The following is a 27,953-nucleotide window of genomic DNA, read 5'->3' on the forward strand; positions in this document are numbered from 1 at the left end:
ATAGAAGGTCATTTATAAAGATAAGAAATAGGGTAGGGGAAAGAACGGAGCCTTGCGGTACTCCTGAATTAATCTTGAACTCGTTTGATGAGATCCCATCTATAACAACTCGTATAGTGCGATCTCTGAGAAAGCTCGAAATAAATCGAGAGAAGTTATTACCGACACCAAACGCAATTAGTTTTAATACAAGTGCACCATGCCAAACTCTATCAAACGCCTTTGAAATATCTAGAGCCACCACTTTACTTTCGCCAAAATGGTGAATGGAATGACACCATTTCTCCGAAAGCCATACTGGCGGTCGTTAAGTAAATTGTTTGTCTCTAAATACTTGACAAGATGGAAATTGACCATACTTTCCATAACTTTAGAAAGTGCTGAACAAATTGCTATTGGGCGGTAATTTTCAGGATTATTAGCCTCTCCCTTTTTAGGAATTGGCGTTACATTAGCACTCTTCCCGCATGCAGGAAAATTGCCGGCATTGTATAGAATGCTGAAAAGATTAGCTAATGGACGAGCTAGCGTCGAAGAGCACTGCTTCAAGACCAGTGTCGGTATGCTATCTGGTCCAGGAGACTTGTTTATGTTGAGATCTGTTAAAACCTTTTTAATAGCACGCGCTCGAAAGAATATATTTGGTATAGTTACTGATATTCTTTCGAGCTCGGACAGTGGTTGATCGCTAACCGGCAAGCAAGAATTGTTTGCGAATAACTCAGCTAAAAGGTTAGCTTTATCAACCGGGTCAGTGAATGTTAGGTCGTCCTTGAAAAGCGTCGGAATTGAAGAACTAGTGTTATCCTTTACACTTTTAACGAACGACCAAAAGGTTTTGCTGCCCCTAGGAGCAGCAAGAACCTTAGTGCGAAGGCGCTGCTCGTGTAAAGCTTTTTGGCGTCTTAGCACTCTGGCACACGAAGACCTTTCTGCGCCTTTTTGCGCAGCGTATCAGTTAGGACGTTTTTGTTATTACGCCAACTTCTGAGAACTTCCTCTCTGGATCTGATTGCATTTTTGCACTTCTGATTAAACCAAGACTTATGCCTAGGTCTAATCGACGATTTTTTTTGATGGAATGAATGTTTTCATTCCCAGCATAATTATATTTTCAACCATTTTCGCCATGGCATTGACATCATAGTCTAAGAAATAAAGTTTCCAATTGAATTGCCTACAGAATTCGTTGAGGTCAGGCCAGCGAGCCTTTTCGTATATAAAAATTAAACGTTTCGAAGCTGTTTTTGAAACGTTACGAAGTTCAGAGAGCGAAAAGGAGGCGGAGATGGTGCAGTGATCCGAATTTCCGAGAGGTGCAAAAATATCCACTTCATACTTATCAGGATGTGAGGTTTGAAAAAAGGTCGAGGGTATTATTTTGGTGCCCTTCAAGACATGAAGTATGTGTTGGTTCATTCATTAATTGCGCAAGGCGGTTGTACGCGGCAAATAGCTATAGCATATTGGTCTTCCGGAGTTGTATGACTTGAATGGCTATGCCAAGATGAGTTATGAACATTGAAATCACCAGCAACTACAATTTCATTGTTCGGACAACTCTCAAGAATCTTCAGTATGGAATCGGAAAGGGCGTCGAAGTTCAATATGGTAGCATCCTTTCCCGTGTTTGGACTTCTGTAATGAAACCCGAAGTTCAAATAGTGTGTCCTGATTTTGAATTTAACCCAGAGACAGCTAAATTCGGTATCATTAGTGCCTAATGATTGCTGGCACTGGTTCACAACTTTATTGTGAACGTACATAGCAATGCCCCGGTGGAAGTTGAAAAGCGGATCAGCATTCTCAGATACCTGGGTTTCACATCCGGCTGATGGAAACAAACGTGAGCATATACAGAGAAAAAAATCGCTCTCAACCCGCGTATGTTTGCAAAAGTCGATGGGAAAGCGACCCGCCATTACGATACAAGAAGAAGTTCAAATCAATTGTCTATTTCCTATGATATAGTGTTCCTATAATTGATTACACTGTGTGACACTAAAAAACACTCCTTACGCGATATAATGCTTTTTATAGACCTAGATGAGTAGATCATTTTACCATTTTTAGAATATATATATATATATATATATATATATATATATATATATATATATATACCTATATATATATATATATATATATATATATATATATATATATATATATATATATATATATATATATATATACCCTAAAAATCGGAAGCTATTGGAAAAAAAACGCTTTTTGTTGACTAGACAGACCAAAAAAATTATATCTCAAAATTTTCTTAACCGATTTAATATTTTTCAACTGTTTTGAAAAGAGTTTCCTTTGTCTTTTTAAAAAGTATACACACTTATATATTTTTTACGGAAATGTGTAAAATATTTAGATCTGAATACAAATTTTTATATATTTTTTTAATTTTTTTACAATTTAAGATCATTTTTGACCCACACTTTATTTGAAAACATATTTTTTAAATATTTTTTTATTTTAGCCCATATTTCTATGAATAAAATAAGATATGAAACGCTGAAATCTGATAAAAACGGACAGAAATAGAATTTTTTTCGTAAAATCAAAAATTTTCCAAATCTTTCATTTCTAAAGTAAATTATCAATTTGAATAATAAAGCTTATATTTGTGTTGCATATGGGCAATTCCATGAAAAGGTAAACCACGACTGAAAAAAAAAAACCCTTATAACTTTTGCATTTTTGAAGATAATTCAAAATTTGGTATATGATCTTTTGTAGCACCAAAGACGAAGACTGTTGAATATTTTTGAAATTGCTATATTTTTACACCTCGCCGCCATACAAACGGACCCGAAGATATCACTTTTTAGCTCATAATTCTGTTAATTATAATACTATCCCTTCAAAAATCGGCAGATCTAAAATGTTTATAAGCCTAAACCTTTATGCCGATTTTCGAAACGATTGGACCTCATTTGACTTCAAAGTTTAATTTCATAAAAACACTTAAACGTGCGTAACTCACCTCTAATCACTAGTATTATGATAAAATTTGGCACAAATAAGTTTTATATGAATTAAAATCACACCCTAGTTTTATGAGGATCGGTCCATATTTGACCCTAGTCGCCATATAACTCCAGGTTTTTATTTTTATCTATAAATTGCTTAAACATGTATATAGGTCGGCCATGTCCGACTGCACTTTCCTACTCCTTTTGCTTTATTGAAGTGTGTGTATGTATATATTTCCAAAATATATATTTTATAACCTAAAAAAAATCAGGAGAAAAATCTGTCACATACGATGTGTCACGTACGATATTTAAAAATGTTCATTATAAAATTATATTAATTTTTTTTTTATTTAAAAATTATGGATTACTAATGAACAATATGTCCCATAGTGTAAGAAATTAAAACAAAAAAGATACACTTACAGAATTAGCAGATTTTCGTAAATATTTACATGTACTTTAAAATCACTTCCGTTTTTTGTCACGTATGATATCGCCATATTTTAATCCATATTTTGGAAAACAAGGTTCCGAATGGAATGATTCCTTTTGCAAATATACCATTCTTTAAATGGAACAGAATGACAAAATTGTTTTCCAAGTACTCCTAATTTTACAAAATCTATACCACTCTGAAGGCGTGCGAATGTCACATACAAGCGTATGGAATTGCCCATATCTTAAGTTGATATTTTACTTCAGGAAAGAGAGATTTGGTAAATTTTTGATTTTACGAAAAAAATTCTATTTCTGTCAGTTTTTATCTGATTTCAACGTTTCATATCTTATTTTATTCATAAAGATATGGGCTAAAATAAAAAAATATTTAAAAAATATGTTTTCAAATAAAGTGTGGGACAAAAATGATCGTGAATTGTAAAAAAATGAAAAATATATATAAAAATTTGTATTTAGATCTAAATATTTTACACATCTCCGTAAAAAATATAAATGTGTGTATACATTTTAAAAAGGCCAAGGGAAACTCTTTTCAAAACCGTTGAAAAATATTAAATTGGAAAAGAAAATTTTGAGATATAATTTTTTTGGTCTGTCTTGTCAACAAAAAGCGTTTTTTCCAATATCTTCCGATTTTTAGGGTATATTGAAGATTCTAAAAATGGTACTGTAATCTACTATACTAGACCTACCATCTTCACTAGGTCTCGCGATAAGTTTATTAATTTTTTGTAATTTTGTCACACCGTGTTATTGTTAATGAAACTGCTTGGTGACCAGTGTTATACCTTCGTCATCAAACAGTTCAACAACAATCAATATAATAACACTAATATCACAGGAAATCAGTGGTCAGAGGATAGGGAAACGGTTTCACAATGACGCAATTTAAAGGAGCCATAAAAGCCCTGATGTGGTCATCATGATAAAAAACAGCCTATTGTGTCAACACTATTAACAAGTGCCAACACTGTTGGAAATTATGATTTATTCTGCTGTGGCTATTGTTGTTGCATTTAGCGGTGTTTTTATTTTATGTTTCTCTTTCTGTTTTATTAGTGAATATTGTTATTGTTGCATTTAAATTGTATTTTTATACCCTACACCACTTTAGTGGGGAGGGTATATTGGATTTGTGCTGATGTTTCTAACATACAAAAATATTCGTCCTAGACCCACCTAAAAGTATACCAATCGGCTTAGAATCGTTTTCTGAGTCGATTAAGCTATGTCCGTCCGTCCGTCTGGCTGGCTGGATGAACGCACGTTTTATTTGACCCAAGGACGAAGCCTATTAAAAACGGTTAAAATCGGTCCATTATTTCACCTAGCCCCCATAGAACAGAACCCCCGAAAAGGGCTTCTGACCTCATAGTTATGTTAAATATACCGGTATATTGATAAATAGCGGTACAACTAAGTTTTATAGAAGTCTTGATGACCCTGCCAAATTTCATAAAGATCGGGCCCCATTTGACTTTAGCTCCCATACAAAGTCCCCTTCAGAAAATTACTTGAATGTCCCAAAATAACTTATAAACACAAATATCGCGATGAAATTCAGCACAATAAAATATTATGTAAATATAAATATATTCACAAAATTTTATCGGGCTTGGTCCATATTTGCCCCTAGCCCCCATATAAAGCCTCTTTCAGAAAATAAGTTCTTCATTCATAAATTGCTTAAATGTATCGGAACAAGGGAATATTGAAGATAAATGCTTTATCATGAAAAATAAAACACATTTAATATTCATAACTGGTGTAGGGTATCATATGGTCGGCCACGCCCGACTATACTTTCTTACTTGTTTTATGTTATTGTTTTGTATAAGAGAGTGTTGTGGATTTTTGTTTTTGTTCCATATGTGTATTGTGTTTTATTATACCCTACACCACTTTAGTGGGGAGGGTATATTGGGTTTGTGCTGATGTTTGTAACGCACAATATTGGTCCTATACCTACCTTAAAGTATACCAATCGGCTCAGAGTCGATTTAGCTATGTCCGTCCGTCCATGTAAACCTTGTAATCAAACTACAGGTCGCAATTTTTAAGATAATTCAATGAAATTTGGTACATGATCTTCTATTGTCCCAGGGACGAAGCCCATTGAAAATGGTTAAGATCGGTCCATTATTTCACCTAGCCCCCATACAACTGAACCCCCCAATAGGGCTTGTAATCCTTGTAATCAAACTACAGGTCGCAATTTTGGAGATAATTCAATGAAATTTGGCACATGATCTTTTATGGTATCGTAGACGAAGCCTATTGAAAATGTTTAACATCGGTCCATTCCACACAACTGAACCCCCGAATAGGGCTTTTAAACTTTGTAATCAAACTACAGGTCGCAATTTTAAAGATAATTCAATAAAATTTGGCACATGATCTGTTATGGTACCGTAGATGAAGCCTGTTGAAAATGGTTTACATCGGTCCATTATTTCACCTAGCCCCCATACAACTGAACCCGCCGAATAGGGCTTTTAAGTTCATAATTATGTTTAATATGCAAAAACCAAGTTGTATACAAGACTTGATGACCCTCACGAATTCCATAATAATAGGTTCTCATATGACCCTAGCCCCTATGAAAAGTCCCCATCAAAATTTCACTTAAATGTCCACAATTTTATTCAACAATAAACGTCTTAAGTATGTATATCTAAGGCATGGTACAATTCAACTTAAATGCTTTATTATGGCAACTAAATCACATTATATTTTTGTCAAAGGTGTAGGGTATTATATGGTCGGCCTCGCCCGACTATAATTTCTTACTTGTTTTTTTATTTAATTTTTAATATATTTCACAATTTTTTTTTTTTTTGTTATTTTTTGATTGCTTGTTTGTAAATTTTTTCTTTAACGAGATATTATTTTGTTCTTCCGACGCGGACACAACGTTGGGGACAATATAAACATTAAATCACACGATAAACGACATTTAATTGCGGACAGAGTAAAAACACGTGTGAACAGGACAGAAGGTTAACAAAATTTAATTTTTTCCCAATCGGGCTAATATTCATTCACCGGTACATAATTTAATAATAAATTGGTATTTGCAACTGAAATTACGTTGTATGTATGTATGTATGTATGTATGTATGTATGTACATACGTATGTATGTATGTATGTATGTATGTATGTATGTATGTATGTAGTATGTATGTATGTATGTATGTATGTATGTATGTATGTATGTATGTATGTATGTATGTATGTATGTATGTATGTATGTATGTATGTATGGTATGTATGTATGTATGTATGTATGTATGTATGTATGTATGTATGTATGTATGTATGTATGTATGTATGTATGTATGTATGTATGAGTATGTATGTATTTAGTATGTTATGTATGTATGTATGTATGTATGTATGTACTGTATTATGTATGTATGTATGTATGTATGTATGTATATGTATGTATGTATGTAATGTAGTATGTATGTATGTATGTATGTATGTATGTATGTATGTATGTATGTATGTATGTATGTATGTATGTATGTATGTATGTATGTATGTATGTATGTATGTATGTATGTTATGTATGTATGTATGTATGTATGTCGTATGTATTTTGTATGTATGTATGTATGTATGTATGTAGTAGTATGTAGTATGTATGTATGTATGTATGTATGTATGTATGTATGTATGTATGATGTAGTATGTATGTATGAATGTATGTATGTATGTATGTATGTATGTATTGTATGTATGTATGTATGTATGTATGTATGTATGTATGCATGTATGTATATTTTTTGGCGTTTGTTCTTATAATATTATTTAGAATGATACATTGGGACTAGTTCCGTATTGATATATGTATACCTTAGGGTGTTTTATCGCATTCAGATATGTGCAGATCATAATAATATTGCAGATGGGCAAAACAAGGACTATATTTTTAATTTTATCTGGCAATGCGTTGTACGATTACACTGCGGCGTACCGTAATCTTCAATGGATTATAATACGCAATGAACGTTAGAACACATAGTATCCATGGGCATTATAACTCAAAGAAAAGTGTCATAATGTCCATTAGAGTGTCCCGAGGAACAGCCTTTTTAAGAATTTCATGTAGGAATACCTCTCAAATATGCGTATTAATGTACTGAAAACGAGAAAAATAAAAGATATTTTTACTGCTACAAATGTTGTAAAATTTGCCTTGGTACTATTCCACACAACGACTTCACAATTTAGCTAACGTTGACTTTGTTAAAATGAAATTTATATACATAATGATATAAATAAATAATAAATTGAATTGAAAAGATATTTTTTTTCGAATGGTCCTCAGTTGCCTACCAGCGATTGAAAATCATGACCTCAGTATAATTTGTGAAAAATAAAATATGTATCTTAAATTTTTTTAAATGGATCCCAAAAATTCCGTAATTTTGAGCTGATTACGGAAAAAATAATTTTAAAATTTTTGTGGAGTAATTTTGGTGCACAAAATGATTTTTAGTGCGTTGGAGAGGTATATTATTTTCGCTTTTTAACGAAATAAGTGTCAAAATTTTCGTAATTTTTAGCTTATACAAAAAATTATTTAAAAAATAGTTTGGCATTTGATTTTGTCCATTTAAGATTTTTTAGATTATTTCGAAATTTATATGCCCCTTATTGCAGAAATTTTTTTGAACATATTGTACTGAGATCAAAATTTTCAATCGCAGGTAGGGAACTTAGGACCTTTTCAAAAAGTTTTTTTATTTTTATCGTATTTAGTACATTCGAACGCATTGTTTGAGATGTATCCCTCCAAAAAAGTGGTCCACGGGACACCCTAATGTCCATGAGCATAGTTACATAAAGTACATGGGTTACAAAAGAATAAAAAAGTTGATATCGTGAAGCTGGTTTTTGACATACCCCGCCACGCCCAAGACCCCCTGTACATTGAAAATTTTGATTTCAGTACAATATGTTCAAAAAAAAATTTCAGCAATCTTTTCGAAATGAGTCTTAAAAATTCCGAAATTTTGAGCTTATCGCAAAGAAAATAATTAAATTTTTGTACAGTATTTGTGGCCCGCAAAACAACTTTTAGTGTATTATAAGTGGCATAGAAACTTCAAAATAATTTAAAAAATTCTCAAATGGACCAAACCAAATGCCAAACAATTTTTTAAATATTTTTCTATATAAGCTAAAAATTACGACAGTTTTGACACCTATTTCGAATAAAAGCGAAAATACTATGCCTCTCCAACCTACAAAAATGTTTAAATTATTTTTCCCGTAATCAGCTCAAGATTGTGGAATTTTTAAGACCCAAAATTGGAGATATTTTATTTTTCACTAATTATACCGAGGTCAGGATTTTCAATCGCTGGTAGGGAACTGAGGACCATTCGAAAAAATATATTTTTTTATTTTTCTCATGTTCAGTACAGTAATACGCATCGATTGAGAGGTACATGAAATTCTTAAAAAGGTCGTTCCTCGGGACACTCTACTGTACAAGGCACTCTTTCAAGGAATATAAAATTTTACATGAACCCAAGTTAGGATTAATTCTATCCGGGGAAAACAGAGCAATTGTGGTCCTTAATTAAACATTTTGAGTATATGGTGGACAGTTAATCTGATCTTGACACGAAATTCCCCATATTTTTATAAAGCACAATTATACCAAAAAACATTTAAGAAAAGAGCGGTTGTGATTCCAGTTTCTTTTTACTAATGAAAAAAAAATTCTCAACTCAGATATAGTTCTAATATTTTCCTGTTACAAAATATGACTAATACGGACATATTAGAGGAAAATTCACAGTAGTTGCGAATTTTTTTTCGCATGAATGTTGTTTGTGTGACAAATAACCTATATATGTACATATTTATGGCACACAGATTATTGGTGAAATAATTCTTGATTATAAAAAGTTATAACTTAATTTTCAGTTTTGTACGTTTAGTGACTAATATGAGCGGTGTATAAATTCGTATATATTAATTCAAAAATATTTACATATATTATCTTTAGGTTGTTTTTTACGAAAATTTTGACAAATCCAACTCAGAAAATTTTAGTAAAAACAGATAGGTTTATTTCGTTTAAAATGCCTGTGGGTCATGACTTGATTACGAGAGTTTATCTTAAAATTTTCCTAAATTGTCTATTACAAATATTCTAAAATTAAAGAAATTGACTAGGAATGGGTAAAAGTTATTTTATTTAAACAATAGTGCATAGCTGAATTTTTATGAATTGATCAGTCAGCCAAATTAGTTCTCAAATAGACCTAAAGACATATCATCGCCCCGAAGTTATCTTCAAGTACCTCCAGAATTTTTTTTTTGGGAAATTGAAGTTAAAGTTTCATTAATTTATATAAAATTGCACAAAATATTTCCCATCTCTTTTTGTTATTTTGACATCAAATTTGGCATAGTAGGGTAAGCAGAAGTATTTAGGTAAAACATTTTTTTGAATGTGTCCCTATGCAATTTTTAAGTCCTTTTACAAGAAAACTGGATCACGAAATAAAAAACTATGAACGCAGTTTAGCATCATTTAGTCTCTAGTTTCAGACTTCTATCATCTGGTTCGTGTCTAATTTAAAGTGTCAGATGGTGTTATAGGTAGACTATTTCCAGTATCTTTTACACACACGTGAGCAACCCAGCAAAAAATCTGAAATTTTTGGTAATAGCCAGTAGTTATTTCATACATTACTTGGTAATGAGTGTTCATTATCATCCACATTATTTCATTTAGCTGAATAGGTTATTACTGGTAAAGAACAAGACAATTTGGATTTGTTATGGCTCAATTGACTAGGTCGTTCATTTAACAAACAGGGGGTTCGTGGTTCGAGCCCTGCTGGATACTGTTTATTTTTTTCAAAATGACATTCATTTATATATTTTTGTAAAAAGCCGTTCTCAAAATTATAAAAAGCAACATGTTAATGGAGCATCGAGTAAGCGGCTGGAGTGAGAAACATAGAAAACAACTGAATGCCTGGGTTCAAATCCCGGCCGAAAAAATTTTTTATTTTTTTTTTTCTACATACAAAGTCGGCCCAAAATAACTAGCTATCACATAACATATTTGTAGGTTTATTTGTAACTAGTTATTTCGCAAAGTTTTTGTAATCAAATTAGTAACCATTTATTAATTTGTTTAAGGTAGGTACATATTATTTGAACCTCGTCGAACAAAAATAATTAGTTATTCACCCCAAAAGTAATTAGGTTCCACGTGATTCCAATATTACTTTCTAGATTACTAGGTAATGAAAATTTTTGCTGGGAAGCTGAATTTACCCCGACATAATGTCGCCCAACCACACTACTATGGCTCCGTTGATTCGGCAACAGCACCTAGGGGACGTAATTGGTAGTCCGAAACACGGATAATATTAATTGACAATACTTTATTTCAGTGGCCACAAAGACCCACTGTGATAAGTTGAGCATGCACTCAACCATGTTGGAAAATCGCTAATAAATTAAAGAAAGGGCAGTGACGACCTTGCACCATATCATCCTTCTCCTTTTGCCAGACCTTAGTCTAACACATCGTTCATCGTTACACCATCACACATCCGTCAAATACATCAATCACTCCATTCTCTCTATACAATCAAAGTAGACATCAGAAACATCTTTCATCTTCGTTTACCCAATCTTTGCATTATCAGCTCAATTCCAACATTTTATTCATCCACAGTCATGCTCTGTAATTTGTACCGCTCCTTGCATCTAGGAACGATAACAGAAATGTATCTTGAAAATTTATATTTCACCGTGTATCAGTCTTTTAACCAAGCATCCCCTTCCTGCGATTTAGGTTTCAACCACAGCCACTACGTGGATCCCGAAGGAACCTCAACCGACTGACCAGCCAGGACAAGTCCTGTGGGCAACTGGCCACCCGTAGTACCAGATTATGTGGTGTTCTGGTTAGACCTCTTTCCAATTTATGCAAGTACTAGGCCAGGCAGTAAATTGTCAACACCAATTTATAGTCCCGGAAGACTACAGGTATTGGTAGCACCTATCTACGGATTGCAATACACCAAGATGCGGTCTGACATCAAGGAAACATGCCCGGGGGGAGGGGGTGGCCTAACGTGAGAAGGGTATATATAAGTTTGTCATTCCGTTTGTAATTTTCAAAATAAAATTTTCCGACCCTAAAAAGTATATACATATATTCTGAATCCTTATAGATAGCGGAGTCTATTAAGCCTTGTCCGTCTGTCTGTTGAAATCAGTTTTCTGAAGACCCCGGATATCTTCGGGATCAAAATATTCAATAACTCTATCAGACATGCTTTCGAGAAGTTTCCTATTTAACATCAGCAAAATCCGTCCATAACCAACGGAGATATAAGCAGAAATCAGAGACAACCTCTGAAAATTTCATAAAAAACAAGTTAGAGTGCTATATTCGGCTGAACCGAATCTTAAATACTCTCCACCAGCTACTTTTATATTAATACTTTTTAAATCGATCAAATATTTGTAGAAATAAGTTTTCTCATGTCTTAAATAGAAAAACCCCAAGATTTAAACAGCTTAAAACTGTTACAATTGCAAGATTTATTGAACATTACAAACGCCATTTTCTTTTATATCTTTAAAGCGCCCTAAGATATGCTTTAGCGATACTAGGGCAGGACCTATTTTGGGAGATATGACCAATATATTCTGTATATAAAAGCTATATTTCAGTCAAATTTTGTATCTATATCGTAATTTAGTAATAAGTAATGTGTGTTTAAGTGATTTTCGGAAGGGAACCTTGTATGGGACCGATCGCACACATATTATGAACCGATCGTGAAAAAAATCTTAAAATATAATTTTTTTATACAAAACTAATATTTGTGCAAAATTTTGTATCAATTTCGCTTTATCAAAATGAGTAATGTGCGTTTAAGAGATTTTCGTAAGAGGACATTGTATGGGAGCTATGACCAATTATGTATATAAGAGCCATATTTGTGCTAAATGTATGTATATCAATATTTGGTAATGAGTTATGTGCGTTTAACTGACTTTCGGGAGGGAACCTTGTATGGCAGCTATGACCAAATATGAACCGATCGTGAAAAAATTTTAAAATAATATTTCTATGTACAAAAATAGTATTTATGACAAATTTTTTTATGGATATCACTATTTGGCAGAGACTGAAAATAACGGGTCCACTTTGTTTTTATATGGTTATTTGCTGCGATCACCTTTTATAATTGTGTTTTTGCAGTTTATCTGAGAGAAACCTTTATGTTAGATTTTTTTTTGATAGGTGGTTGAGAGAAACCGAAAATAGCGTGCTACAATTGATTTTTATTTTGTAAACATTTTTGAAAAGGTCTGCTTATGATTTTTATTTTTAAAAGCAAAACATACACACATACTACCTTCAGAAGCAGCGTTGCCACTTTGGTCCAATTGGACCAAAATTGGTAGTTTCAAATCTCTGAAATGACTTTTGGTAGTTTGGTTAGTAGGCTTAAATTTTGGTCCAAATTTGGTAGGATTAGATAATTTTGATCTCATGCATATGAATTTATAAACATTTCTGATCTTGTTATGGCAAAGTAATAAGAATTTTAATAAATACGTCAATCTTAAGTTTATCCTTGTTAAGTTTATATGGTTTGTTCTAAGAAAATATTAAGTTTCTATGTATTTCAACATTTCTGATTCATGAATGTTAGTAAGTTAGTTAGTTTGAAATGAGGATGTTACATAAAATCGGAAGGAATACTCTAGGCTTGCATCGTTGATTGAACGCACGACGTCAGGTCTGACTATAACATAAACCACTAACCTACTGGAGGCCACACTAATTCATTTTTTTCTAAGAAGCCAGATTCATGAATGAATATATTATTTGGTGGGACTACTATCTTACAAACGGAATAACAAAATTAATATATCTTTTTGTTTGATATTGTAATTCCGTTTGTAAGTATATATTTTTTTCAGGTTTTTTTTTTTCAGCCATGTCCGCCCGTCTGTCTGTTGAAGCAGTTTTTTAAGAACCGAAATCTATGTCGATTGGTCCACAATTGATCCCCTTTTAGCAAATTAGTTAACCGTAGTATAATAAAAGGATTTATCCATCCTCAATTTATACGATAGATGCTGATGGTGGATATACATATATGATTCGTCATAGCCGAATATAATACTATTACTATTTTCTCGGGAATGATTTTGGTACAAATTTTGTCGAAAACAGCAATTATGTGTTTCATAACTATATAGAACCAAAGTGTTTAGAAATTTTGTCTAATTACGTAAAAGTAAACCATTGATTCTTTGGAACAAATCATTGTATGATATTACATATTAGTTTTAAAAATAATGAAACTCTAAACAGAAGCAATTGTCCCTAAGGAAAAGTTTGGTAGTTTTTGGAACGTTTTGGTAAGAAAAATAAATTGTAAGTGGCAACGCTGTTCAGAAATCATAGAAAACAACAACAATATACTCTCCCACTCTCATATAAGCAAGAGAAAAAAGGAATACAAAAACCAAGTGCTCAGCATAAACATAAGTAACAAAACAAAAGTAGTAAAGGTTATACAAAACCATTTAAGTAAAAATCATTTTATAACTGTTATTCTGAGTGATTTATTTTAAAAAACAAAAATAAATCACAATTCAATCACTTAGGTTATGTGGCCCAGTTATTTTTAGTCTCTTCTATTTCGTAATGAGTTGTGTGCCTTTAAGTGTTTTTCTAAAGGGGACCTTGTATGGGAACAATGACCAATTATGGACAAATCGGAAAAAAATTTCACAGTAGCTTTTTTGTATATAAGAGCAATACTAGTACCAAATTTTATATGTATATCTTAATTAAGTAATAAGTTATGTTCGTTTAAGTGATTTCCGGGAGGGGACCTTGTATGGGAGCTATGACCAATTATGGGCCGATCGGAAAAATATTCCACAGTAATATTTTTGTATATAAGAGAAATACTTGTACCAAATTCTATATGGATATCATAATTTAGTAATGACTTATGCGAGTTTGATTTTCGGGAGAGGACGTTTTATGGGAGCTATGTCCAATTATGGACCGATCTAGAAATTTTTTTCTCTTTATGAATTCTATTGACATAGAATTTTAATTTGTAAAATTTTGTTAAGACATCAACATTCTGAGGGAAGTTATTAACAATAAACTCATTTTCCGGGAATGTGTACTTTCGTATGGGAGGTATAAGAAATTGTGGACCGATTCCGCCAATTTTCAACAGGAATAAAGTTCTCATGTAAAATCAAATATATGATAATTTTTATGGAATTATATTGCATAGTTTTAGTGAAAATTACGTCAGAATGTGTTAAAATGCTTATTTTTTCTGAGTTGTTTTAAATTTTGATTCATAACTTTTCCCGATGTAAACCGATTTTGCTCATTTTCAATACCAAACTGCCTAAGACAATAGGGAATAGGCAATAATTAATAACATAATTTCAATAATTTATTTCACTTCGTTTTTAAGTTAGCGTGTTTTAAACAGACAGACGGACGGACATAGATAAATCGACTCAGAATTTCATAAGGGCCAAGAATATACATTTACTTTGTTGGGTCTCAGATGAATATTTCTTGGTGTTACACACGGAATGACAAATTTATATATACCCTCTATCACCACTGATGGTGGTGGTGGCAACAACACTGCTTATTCATTGCGTTGTGTATTTTGTTTTTGGTTTTTTGGGTATTTCCCCTGAAAGCAATTTTGTAGTCGACTACGAGCAAAATTCACTTCAAGTTTACTTTTACAGACTGTCTATAAGCTAACTACAATGTAATGCAGAGCTGTCCCGAAATTTTGTATTTGGCAACGTAAAGAACCTACTTTTAAAGACTAACTACAAGCTACCTATCATGTAATGCAGAAGTATCCCAAGATTATCTGGAGAGAATTAATAAGAGAATAACATGTTTTCTCTTGTTTCTCTATTATTATGATTTTATTTGTTAACTTTAGTAGACTGACTATAAACGAACAACAATGTAATGCAGAAATGTTCCAAAGATAGATATTTATTACGACTTTTAAAAACTAGCTACAAGCTAACTATAATATAATGCAGGAGTACCCCAAAATTTAGCAAATTTTTTATTAACTAACTTTAAGCTAGTTGAAAAGTCATGCAGAGTCGGACAATTGACTTCTGCGTAGGACATCGCCATGTTAAAATAGTCAGTTGGCTCCATTTTGTTTTCCTATTGCTATAATAATGATATAGTTGGGAAAATGAAATAAATTTAATAAAATTGATATTTTTATACCCTCCACCACCATCAGTGGTGGAAGTGAAATAATTTATTTAAATTTGACCAGAATATTCCCTATTGTGCTAGGCAGTTTGGTATTGAAAAGGAGCAAAATCGGTTTACATCGGGAAAGGTTATGAATCAAAATTTAAAACAACTCCGGAAAAAATAATCATTATATTTCACTAAATCATTAATTTTCACTAAAACTATGCAATATAATTCCATGAAACTCATCATACATTTGTTTTTACACTAGAGCTTTATTCCTGTTCAAAATTGCCGGAATCGGTCCACAATTTCTTACACCTCCCATACGAAATTACATATTCCTGGAAAATGAGTTTATTGTTAATAACTTCAACTTCAGAATGTTGATATCTTAACAAAATTTTACAAATTAATGTCAATAGAATTAATATAGAGAAAAAATTTTCTAAATCGGTCCATAATTGAACATAGCTCCCATACAACGTCCTCTCCCGAAAATCACTTAAACGCGCATAACTCATTACTAAATTAAGATATCCATATATAATTTGGTACAAGTATTTCTCTTATATACAGAAATATTACTGTGAAGTTTTTTTTCCGATCGGTCCATAATTGGTCATAGCTCCCATATAAGGTAACCTCCCGAAAATCACTTAAACGCTTATAAAAGAAAATGGCGTTTGTAATGTTCAATAAATCTTGCAATAGTAACAGATTTAAGCTGTTTAAATCTTGGGGTTTTCCTATTTAAGACATGAGAAAACTTATTTCTACAAAAAAGTAGTAATATAAAAGTAGTTGGTGGAGGGTATTTAAGATTCGGTTCAGCCAAATATGGCACTCTAACTTGTTTAAATACACTATGGTGAAGGGTATATAAGATTCGGCACAGCCGAATATAGCACTCTTACTTGTTTTATTTTAATAATTTCATACACTGTTTGTTGTATATTCACAAAAATTAGACATACGGAAAGATAACAAATTAAATTTTTAAGAAAAGTGGATATAAACCATAAGAAATAGAAACCTGTGAATTGAATAGATCGATCTTCAAATTTTACCCAAAAAAATACCCTAACTCAAGTTATTTTTATTTTGTGATATACGTGAAGACAATTCCGGGACGACGATGTATTTGAGTTTTAATTTCACAATAAATTTCAAATGGTTCAACAGATTTTAACCTTTACGATTCATATCCGATAAGCTATAATTCGATTTGACTAAAATTTTCAGCGTTGAAATATTATACCAAGGGTTATTTCGATTTGTTTTTTAAAATTGCGGTTCAGCCCTTTACAAAAGGTAAATCGGAAAAAATTACTTACGGCCATACCTAAATTAAAGCGTTGAGCGTTGCGTTACTTGTAATTTGTTTTTGTTTTTAACAAATTTGTATGGAACTCAACGCTTTAATTTATGTATGTTAATGTGTTTATTTGAAACGTGTATTTGTGTATTGTATAATGTAGGTTTGTGTGTATTTGTGTCATTATTAAAAAATGTTATACTATTGTTGCTGCCGGTTCTGCTGCTGTTTATGCTACTCTTAAATAACTATAATTTCATAATACGTATGTTAAATAATTTCAGAATAATATTGATCCACTCAGTCGTCATCGCGAGATTCAAAACCAATTGCATTACTCTCATTTGCAAATTCCGACTCTGATATACTTTCAGCGGGATAGTAATTGCTATTGCTACTGCTTGTAGTTGGAGTGGCACGATCTATTAAATTAGAGTTGCATTCTTCCATTTTATTAATGCCAGCTGCTACTGCAGCAGCGGCTGCTGCAACGGCTACTGCTTGACCCATGTCCTGTAGTTGATAGGCAGCGGTAACTGCTGCTTGCACTTCATTTTCGCATTCGGGAGAATGATGACAGGGTGGTCGTGCGGAACCTGGAATATTCGCACCGGGAGAGCCTGTGCCGCGGCACCACAATTGTCGCATCTCTGCTCGTCTGTTACGCATAAGGACTTTGTATTCGGAAATTCTCATTTTTTTGCCATCTACAATGCATGTGCGCTTTGGCCTAGGTCGATATCTGTAGTCTGGATGTTGTTCCATGTGGAGTTTTGAAAGACGAGACTGTTCTTCGTAATAGGGCTGTTTATCGGCATTTGACATGGCTTTCCAGCGGGCTCCCAATATTTTCGATATATTCGAATTATGCATGTCGGGGCATGCTTTAAGAATTTTCCGACGCTCATCCTTAGCCCAAACCATGAAGGCATTCATGGGTCGTTTTATATGTTGCTTGCTGTGATAGCCGTGTCCGTGGCCATGACCATGCCCATGATTGCTACTGGTGTCCCGGTTATTGCTGCAACTTTCACGTAGATTGGAATGGATATCTTGTGTTAAGAACGTAGCAGGTGAATCTGCTTGTTTAGCTCTACTAGCCGGCTTAAGTTCCTGATGAACAGCAGGGCTAAATTTGTCCGCAATTCGTTTTCCAGTACATGTACTGGTGGAATCCCGACTATTACGAGCAACTCGTGTAACCGATATATTTTCAATGTTATTAAAAGGTGCTATCGTATCGGGTTCATGAGTTTCTGGGTTATTCCAAACGTGGATGGAAACAAAATTTGTATCAGCGTTTGATGACGAAGATGATTGCCAATGCAATGGAGAATCACAGTTTGAAACAGGAGTCAGGCGATCATCTTCTCGCTTTATTAAAATGGCGCTGTTAATAGCCGCATCAATAGATGATCTTGATGAATACTTTGGTTTTGACAAGTTCAAGGGAGCATCTGTGCCATCCTCATCATCCAAGGACTCCTCTTTACTTGTTAAAACAACATCCTCCTGAGCTGAACAATTGGAGTTAGATCTCGGGCTATTGAATCCATTTGAGCTAGACATAAGATCGTTATCGTCATCCATGGATGATGTATCGACCTGCATGTTTTCAATGACATCATCTGGAGAACAAGGCGCTGGCGAAGGGCATTCGCTATTGTTGTTATTATCATTATTATTGTTATTTACATTATATAAAGGTGTGGAAGGCGGTGTAGTCGTACTAGCCACCACATCAACAAAGTTTAATTCCGAACCTAGGCTATGTAACACGTTCTTGCTTCCAATGCCATATTCATGCGGCAACATTGACCCATTCTCAACAGTTGTTGAATTATTATTGTTAGTCATCTTATTCGCTTGCTCGACGTCGTTATTGGTATTGTTGGAGTCATTGTTGACTGCAACTGCCGCTACTGCCAATGCGGCCTGTAAATGCGCTGCTGCTACAGCAGCCGTAGACCACATCGGTTGCATTGTCATCTTGTTATGTTGCGAGGCATGGAGGGCGTGTGTATGCAATACTGCGGGAAGGTTGCTAGCTGCCGCCGCTAGATGCGACGAAGGTGGTGGGGGAGGAGGTCTTAAAAATGCAGGTAAAAATGGCACGATTGTTGCTGCTGGTGTTGGTTGTTGCTGTATGGTAGTTTGTGTTGTGAAACTTGTATGCTGTGCGACAGCACATAACTGGGAATTCAACTGATGCTGTAATTCCTGGAAACAATTTTCCTGTTGCTGATGTATGCACTCTATTTGTTCTTGGTTGTGATGAAGATTACCATCTAAATTTGTCATGATTTCGAACTGAGTCTGAAATAAGAAAAATATTTTAATAAATTAATTCTTAGTGTAAACTTGTTGGACTTTGTTAATAATTATATTAAATCAATTGTTTGGGGTCAAACAAAATGTCAGTTGCTTTGTGTTCGAATAAGTTATAGTGTTTCAAAACGAAGCAGTACAAAACATTGACCATGTATACTGTTTCAAAACCTCATCGACAAGTATTAAAAACGCAGCAAAATGGCTATACCCTGCCAGCAATTTTGTAGTCGACTACGAGAAAAATTCACTTCTAGTTTACTTTTACAGACTGACTATAAGCTAACTACAATGTAATGCAGAGCTGTCCCGAAATTTTTTATATGGCAACGTAAAGAACCGACTTTTAAATACTAACTACAAGCTAACTATAATGTAATGCAGAAGTGCCTCAAAATTATCTCTTTAGTAGACTGACTATAAACGAACAGCAATGTAATGCAGAAATGTTCCAAAATTTGGTATTTATTAACGTAAACAACCTACTTTTAAAGACTAGCTACAAGCTAACTATCATATAATGCGGGAGTACCCCAAAATTATCTGGAGAGCATTTTGTTTCGACATGTTTTCTCATGTTTCTTTATTATTTGGAATTTTGTTTTACATTTTTGTCATTTTCTTCTATACGTTGTGAAATTAGAGTCAGTAAATTGGAAAAATTAATTATAAAAGGTTAAATATTTCAAAACTCGGTCTCTAAATTCTAAATTCTGCTGATTAATACTGTAAATATAATACATTAACAGTTAACATTACACATAACATTTTAAAATTTATTTTAGATTTCGATCAATGGGAATCATGGAAATAATGAACAAATAATTCATAATTTTATGGATACCGGTGTTATTATTAGTTCCCCTGCAGAAAACTGATGTCTATTAATTTTAACGAACTAATAGCATAACTTGTATTAAAGCGAAATGTAATTTAGATAACTAGTAGTTAAATTTTAAATATATTTAATTAAAATATAATTAATTAATACAGTAGGGAATTCAAAAAAAAACTATTGCTTGACTTTTCTGCAACTAACTTTAAGTTAGTTAATAACGAGTTACCTTTAAGCTAATTTTTTAGTAACTAACTTTAAGCTAGTTGAAAAGTCATGTAGAGTCGGACAATTGACTACTGCGTAGGACCATGTTAAAATAGTCAGTTGGCTCCATTAAAAATAATCCAAGAATCAACCATAACTAGTTGATGAAAAAGTCGGCTTTTAATGCATTTAAAGTTAGTTGAGTTGCTGGCAGGGTATGGCCGCGATCGGCAGACATATACTACCACCTTTTGAGCTTGTATAAGTGTAAGAGCGAAAAAAAAAACAAGAAATGAGAAATAGTTGTACTCTCATTTTCACAACAAGGCATACTTGGAAAACTGAAATTGACAAATAATATTAATCTAAAACAAAACTAATAGTTTTTTAGTTTAAAAGTAGCACATATTTTTTGGGCTTATTTGCACATATTTATTTTAAATATTGAAACAGAAATATGAGCTTTTTAACTAAGTTTTTAATAAAATATATACCTATTAAGGGTAAAGATTTAACATAACTTCATGTATATATTGGTAAATTATTGCAATTTTCTGCTTAAGTTGTAAGAAAAAACATTTATAAAAGTTTATAATTCTAAAAACTACATAATATGTAGTGTAGATGCTAAAAAAGTACAACAATAATTAGAATTATCCATCCCTGCATTAATATATTTCCGTTAATTTTCATTGCAAAAGCAAGAAACGAGCGACAACACAACCTCCTTCAATGACAGCTCATAAGAGACTGAATTGTGCATTCTATTCGTGTGAGTGTCTGTAAATTTAGTAACGGCCAAAATACACAGTGTATAGGAGTTGCCGATCGTGGCTATATGGGCATCAAAGTTGATGCTTGTTGAAATAATTTGCTAAAACATTATATCTTCTACAGTGTGACCAGGTCTCAAAAGATGTTGCGGCTAAATCCCATCCAAAATAATGCTAGAAAAAATGCTAAATTGATTTTAAAATGCCAAAAAAAATGCTAAAATTTTTTTAGTGTTTTTATGAACAATTGATATTAATTTGTAACTGAAATTCATTGTAATTTATAACAAGTAAGAAAGTATATTCTGCCGTAGTTGACCATATGAGTATAAAATTTGATTTATTTTTCGTAATAAAGCATTTATGTTGAATTGAACCTTGGTTTCAATATATTTAAACTAATTTTCTAAGAAAGGCTTTATACATTTGTATATGTATGGGGGCTAGGTAAAATAAAGAACGGACTTTAACCATTTTTAAAAGGTTTTGTCATTGGATCAAAAAGCATACGTGCTTATTGTTTTGAAAATTTCAACCTCTACCAGACGGTCAGACTTACATGGCTTAATCGATTCAGAAAATGATTCTTAACCGATTAGTATACTCAAACGTAGTATAGTGGAGTAGAGTAAAGAATTAAGTTCCGTGGTATTAAGATAAACAGAAATGCTAAAAATTATTTCAAAATTTTTGTAAATTTAGCAATATGTAATGTCTCTAACTTTAAAATATTTCTGAATGCAAAAATTACATTAAAACTATATTAATTACATTAGTTGCTCATGGTATAAAACCTATATGTGTTTCGGGAGGAAAAGTATATTTCTAGTTTTACTTTTTTTTATATAAACAATTTTATTTGTCTTCCTCAAAACACTTTAAAAATGGTTTTCATGTCACAAAAATATTGAAAATTCCGTTGAAATAATTTTAAATCTCGGTGTATAGATGTCAGGTTTATAACTCATACTTCCAAGATTTTTTCGGAAAAATATATATGAGAATGTATGAAATGAATTGAGAGATATATTCAAATCCGTAAGTTTGTAATTCTGGAATAAATTGTCAATAATATTTTCGAAATTTATGTATTTTTTTTAATTAAAAAAAAACGTGACAACAAAATTATTAAAAATGTGGTAAAAATAAAAAGAACAGAAAGTAGGATGAGAAAGTCTTAATTATATATTATTGATTTTTTTCAATACTTATTTTCAATAAATTAACAAGAACTCCTGAAGGATGATAAAAATTAAAACCTCTTTATTTCGTATAGGAAAAAATAAAATTTGTTAATTAACCGTCATACATAGCCTTTTCCAAAATTATATGTTTCATTCCATGAGCAAACAAAAAGTATTAGTTTGTAAAATAGCGTACTGAACGTATTTGTAAAAATTATGAAATCTCTTGAATTATTTCTATCACCTCGAATTTAAAAAAGCATTGGGTTCCAGAAAAATATTTTAGAATACAACATTTTAAAGTATTCACTTGTATTGGCGTAATTTTAAGTTATTTATCTTCATGAATCTTTTTTCATTATTTTGAATTACAGGGTAAATTATTACATTTCTCATATTTCTTGTTGCTTGTGTTTGGGTAGACATTTAATTCTGATTTTTTCCGGTTAAACCTATTTCCAATATAAATCTTGTTTGCAAAAATTTGTCTTTTTTTGTTTATATACTAAAATTGCAAAAAAAGCTAAAAATGCTAAAAATATTTTATAAAAATGCTAAATAAAATGCCAAATGCTAAATTAAAATTTTGCAGCTAAATAAAAATAAAAAATGCTAAATCTAGCTGCAAAAATGCCAAAATGGTCACACTGATCTTCTATAATTTAGAACGTCCCAGCAAAAACTTCCATTACCTAGTAAGCTAGAAAGTAATATTGGAATCACGTGGAAACTAATTGCTCTTGGGGTGAATAACTAATTATTTTTGTTCGACGAGGTTCAAATAATATGCACCTACCTTAAACAAATTAATAAATGGTTACTAATTAGATTAGAAAAACTTTGCGAGTAATAGGTTATACACTCTGTAACAAATTACAAATAAAAAAATCCTCAGCCGGGATTTGAACCCAGGCATTCAGTTGTTTTCTATGTTTCTCCAGCCGCTTACACGATGCTCCATTAACATGTTGCTTTTTGTAATTTTGAGAACGACTTTTTACAAAAAAACATAAATGAATGTCATTTCGAAAAAAATCAAGGTTAGCAACCGTTTTGAAACGGTGATAAGGTAGCGGTATCGGTATTTTAACTTATTTCAGTATTGGTATTTTAGCGTTATAGGTATTTTCGCTTATTTTGGTATTGGTATTTTAGCGTTATCGGTATTTTGACTTATTTCGTTATTGATATTTTAGCGTTACCGGTATTGCACAAAAAAGATATTTTAGGGGTAATTTCGGTTTGATTTAAATGATTTAAAAATATGTTCATAAATGCATCAGCAGCAGCAAACTTTTAAATACAAGAAAATAACATTGGTATTATTGTTTATGTCTTTTTTTAATTTAAATTAAAAACAGTGTAAATAAATTTGTATTTTTTTAATTCATTCAGAGAGTCCTTTATTCGACTGTGCCGAATCTCATATACTCACCATAAAACTGTATGCCGAGAAAGGAATGCCCCTCATAAACATCAGGGTAATATTTGGAATATGGCTTAAGTCTATTATGGACCGAGCTCTTTTCAACTAACAAACTATTAATTTTTACAAAATTTTTTTGTTCAATTTTTAAACCGTGGGCGTAAGAGTAATTTTCTGAAGTGGGCCTTATATGCGTCAATTATAAACCGATACTCATAAAATTTTCTACATAGATTTTGTTTTGTATATACTTTTTATGTCGATTTTCATTACTATACTCGTACTTCTGAATCCTCAAGGTACAGGTCGCAATTTTCAAGATAATTGGATGAAATTTGGCACACTCTTTTTTCCCAAGGACGAAGCCTATTGAAAACGGTTAAAATCGGTCCATTATTTCACCTAGCCCCCATACAACAGATCCCCCCGAAAAGGGCTTCTGAGCTCATAATTATGTTACCTGTATATTGATAAATAGCGGTACAACTAAGTTTTATACAAGCCTTGATGACCTTGCCAAATTTCATAGAGATCGCACCTCATTTCACCCTAGCTCCCATACAAAGTCCCCTTCAGAAAATTACTTGAATGTCCAAAATTAACTTATAAACTCAAATATCGCGATTAAATTAAGCACAATAAAATATTATATAAATATAAATATATTCACAAAATTTTATCGGGCTTGGTCCATATTTGCCCCTAGCCCCCATATAAAGCCTCTTTCAGAAAATTAGTTTTTCATCCATAAATTGCTTAAATGTATCGGAACAAGGTAATAGAAGTTAAATGCTTTATTATGAAAAATAAATCACATTTAATATTCATAACTGGTTTAGGGTATCATATGGTCGGTCACGCCCGACTATACTTTCTTACTTGTTTTGTTTAGTATTTATTTATTATAAATATTTTAAACCTCTAGATATATTTCAAATTCATCGAAAACATAAATTTGAGTTATTAAAAAAATAAAGCAATAATAGTTATTATTTATAATTTAGTGTTGATGAAAACAAAATGCAGATTCTGTAGCATCGAAGTAAAATAAATAGTTTTGGCCAAAAAAAGTGGTCGTTTGAACCATAGTGCATAGTAACCAAGTGTAAATAAAATTTGCAGCAAAATTTATTTTAAAATAATGCTTTAAAAATTACTACTAAATTTTAACATTTAATTATGGTACTAGCTGCGCGTACCCGGCGTTGCCCGGGTTTCTTCCAAAAGTAAAGAGAATATTTTTCTATCTGTAATGACTACACTTTTTGTAATAGATGTCAAAATTTAGCTTATAACGATAAAATAGTTATTATATTTTTCTGCATTTTGTTTAATACTTAAAGACAGTTTCTGGACCAAAATGTCCCTTAAAAATTTAGAAATTGAAAACTAACTTTAATTAGTAAATTTTGACTGATTTGTAGAAACATATAGGAAACTTTTTTTGAGAAATTATACTAAAATCAGCATTCTTAATCACTGGTAGGGAACAAGGACACTTTCAAATTAGTTATTTTATTTTTCCCATGTGCAGTAGATTTAAAGAACTGTTCAGTTTAAATTCGGTCACACTGTACTTTGAATTATAGTGACCCTGGTGTATAGAGGCAAAAAGCTTCGGGGCATTTTATTAACTACCGTACAAAATTTCAAGCGATTTTCTTTCTATTTGAAAAAGTACAGGCAATTGAAGAAACTCTGAAACGATTATGAAAAATTCTGCATAAAATCATGAAAAACTTGGGCTCATTGGAAGATTTCAAATTCTTTTAAAAATAACAAAATTAAGTTTTTTTCTGCTCTAAAAAATGTGAAGAATCCTTGAATCTTGACACAGAAAACAAAACAAATCAAACTTTTAATTTGACAAACAATTTTGAGTAGTTTAATAAAGAGTAAAACCACCGTTTTTGTCTCATCATTGTTTCTCAAAAATACATCCATTTATAAAAAAGTATGTTTAAACATATTATTTTTATTCATTAGCTTTTATGCATCCACACAAAAGTTTTGGCTGAATTTAGACACCTCTTATTAAATCCGAAGAAATAAAGGTTAAATACCGTTAGATGTACAAAGCAGATACCCAAATAATTTTACTTATTAAAATATCCACGTCTTCCCCTAATTAGAAAAATTTCGGAATTTGTAAATGGTAAATGGAAAATATGTGCTGGAGTTATTCAAAATCATTATTTAATTTGAAAAGCTTGGAATAAATACGGCGCTACATACAAAAAAAGTTGTGCAGAATTTTTGGTGGATAATTTTCTAAAAGTATAAAAAGATATCGAAAGATCAATTTATCCAAATTTTATATGAACAATGCTTTCTATGCATCGTTTGAGAGGTCTACCTATATATGATTTGCAAAAGTACTGTCTTTCGGGACACTCTAATGAGTAGTAAAATTCATATCTTCATGGGTTTTATACCCTACACCACTATAGTGGGGAGGGTATTATACGTTTGTGCTGATGTTTGTAACACACAAAAATATTGGTTCTACACCCGCCTTAAAGTATACCGATCGATTCAGAATCACTTTTTGAGTCGATTAAGACATGTCCGCCAGTCTGTCCGGCTGATGTTTGTAACACACAAAAATATTGGTTCTACACCCACCTAAAAGTATACCGATCGATTCAGAATCACTTTTTGAGTCGATTAAGACATGTCCGCCAGTCTGTCCGGCTGGCTGTCCATGTAAACCTTGTGCGCAAGGTACAGGCAGTAATTTTCAAGATTGATGAAATTTGAACCAAGCATGTTTTTTGGCACAAGGACGATGCCTATTGAAAATGGTGGAAATCGGTGCATTATTTCACCTAGCCCCCATACAACCGTACCTCCCGATTTGGGCTTTTTATGCCATAATCACGTCAAATATACTATTACCTCTCTAAAAATTGACACACATAAGTTTTATATAAGTATAAATGACACTGCAAATTTTCGTAATGATCGGCTCTTATTTGACCCTAGCCCTCATACAAACCCCCCTTCAAAAAATATCTTAAGCGTATAAAATTGACTTGTAACCATTTGTATCGCAATAAAACTCAATATAACTGTTATTTAAAAATATATTCTTTTCCCAAATTTAATGAGGATCGGCCCATGTTTGACCTATACTCCTATATAAAGCCTCATTTAGAAAATTATTTTTTTATCAATAAATTGCTTAAATACTTTGGAATTAAGGTAAAATTCAACATAAAAGTTTCTTTATGAAAAATAAAATTTTTTTAAATATACTCATGGTGTAGGGTATTATATGGTCGGCCATGCCCGACTATACTTTCCTACTTGTTTTTATATATTACCAGCTATTAACTTTAAAGCAATTTTCTGAAGGGGGCTGATTTACTTAAGTAATTTTTTATGGACCGATAAAATAATGTAGAGAGATTTTGGCTCGTTTGAAACTTATGCGTGCCGAATTTATTCGCTTTACTCGTATTTTTAAGCCAGTAATGAGCGTTAAAATAATTTTCTAAAGGGAAGCTTATATGGTAGGTAGGGTCAATCATATGCAGATTCTCATAAAGTAGATTGGTTTTGAGTCGTATAAAACTTATTGCGAATTTCAATTATGAGCCGATTGTAATAAAGGCAATAGAGATGTGATGGCTAGTAAGAAACTTACATATGTCAAATTTCGACGTCATGAAATAACTCCCCACGAAATAACTTCCCACAACAAAAATGAAATAACACCTCAAATTTGGGGACTTATTTCATTATGAAATAATTCCCAAATTTAAAAATGAAAACAAGCTCAGCCGAATCTTAAATACCCTCCCCCAGCTACATTTATATTAATATTTTTTTAATAGATCAAATATTTGTAGAAATATGTAAGTTTTCTCATGTCTTAAATATAACAAGTTAGAGTGCTATATTCGGCTCTGTCGAATCTTAAATACCCTCCACCTTAAACTGGTTTCATAAATTATCAAATTTTATGGATTGATTTAAATTTACCTTAATATTTTAGACTTACTTTCATTACGCCTTACAATATACAATTAAAAACAAAACTACCACTTAACATACTGTTATAGCCCAGCAGTTCGACGGGACAGTCCCGAACTGACCACTTAACCTACCACTTGTGGTGGCCCCTAGCCACCTGACTAC

General features: G+C 32.2%; 1 protein-coding gene across 1 annotated transcript; it reads right to left on the minus strand.

Annotated features, from left to right (window-relative positions):
• Window positions 1-16,944: 16,944 nt before the first annotated feature.
• Window positions 16,945-19,369, minus strand: LOC119608811 (transcription factor Sox-5). The gene has a single exon (XM_037963336.1). It carries the CDS (start codon window positions 19,356-19,358, stop codon window positions 17,358-17,360), a length of 2,001 nt encoding a protein of 666 aa, XP_037819264.1. The 5' UTR covers window positions 19,359-19,369; the 3' UTR covers window positions 16,945-17,357.
• Window positions 19,370-27,953: the final 8,584 nt, after the last annotated feature.

Source organism: Lucilia sericata, unplaced genomic scaffold (assembly GCF_015586225.1).
Source record: "Lucilia sericata isolate MDLA Ls3-8-SP2 unplaced genomic scaffold, ASM1558622v1 Contig000882F_arrow, whole genome shotgun sequence".
NCBI classification, from domain to species: Eukaryota; Metazoa; Arthropoda; class Insecta; order Diptera; family Calliphoridae; genus Lucilia; species Lucilia sericata.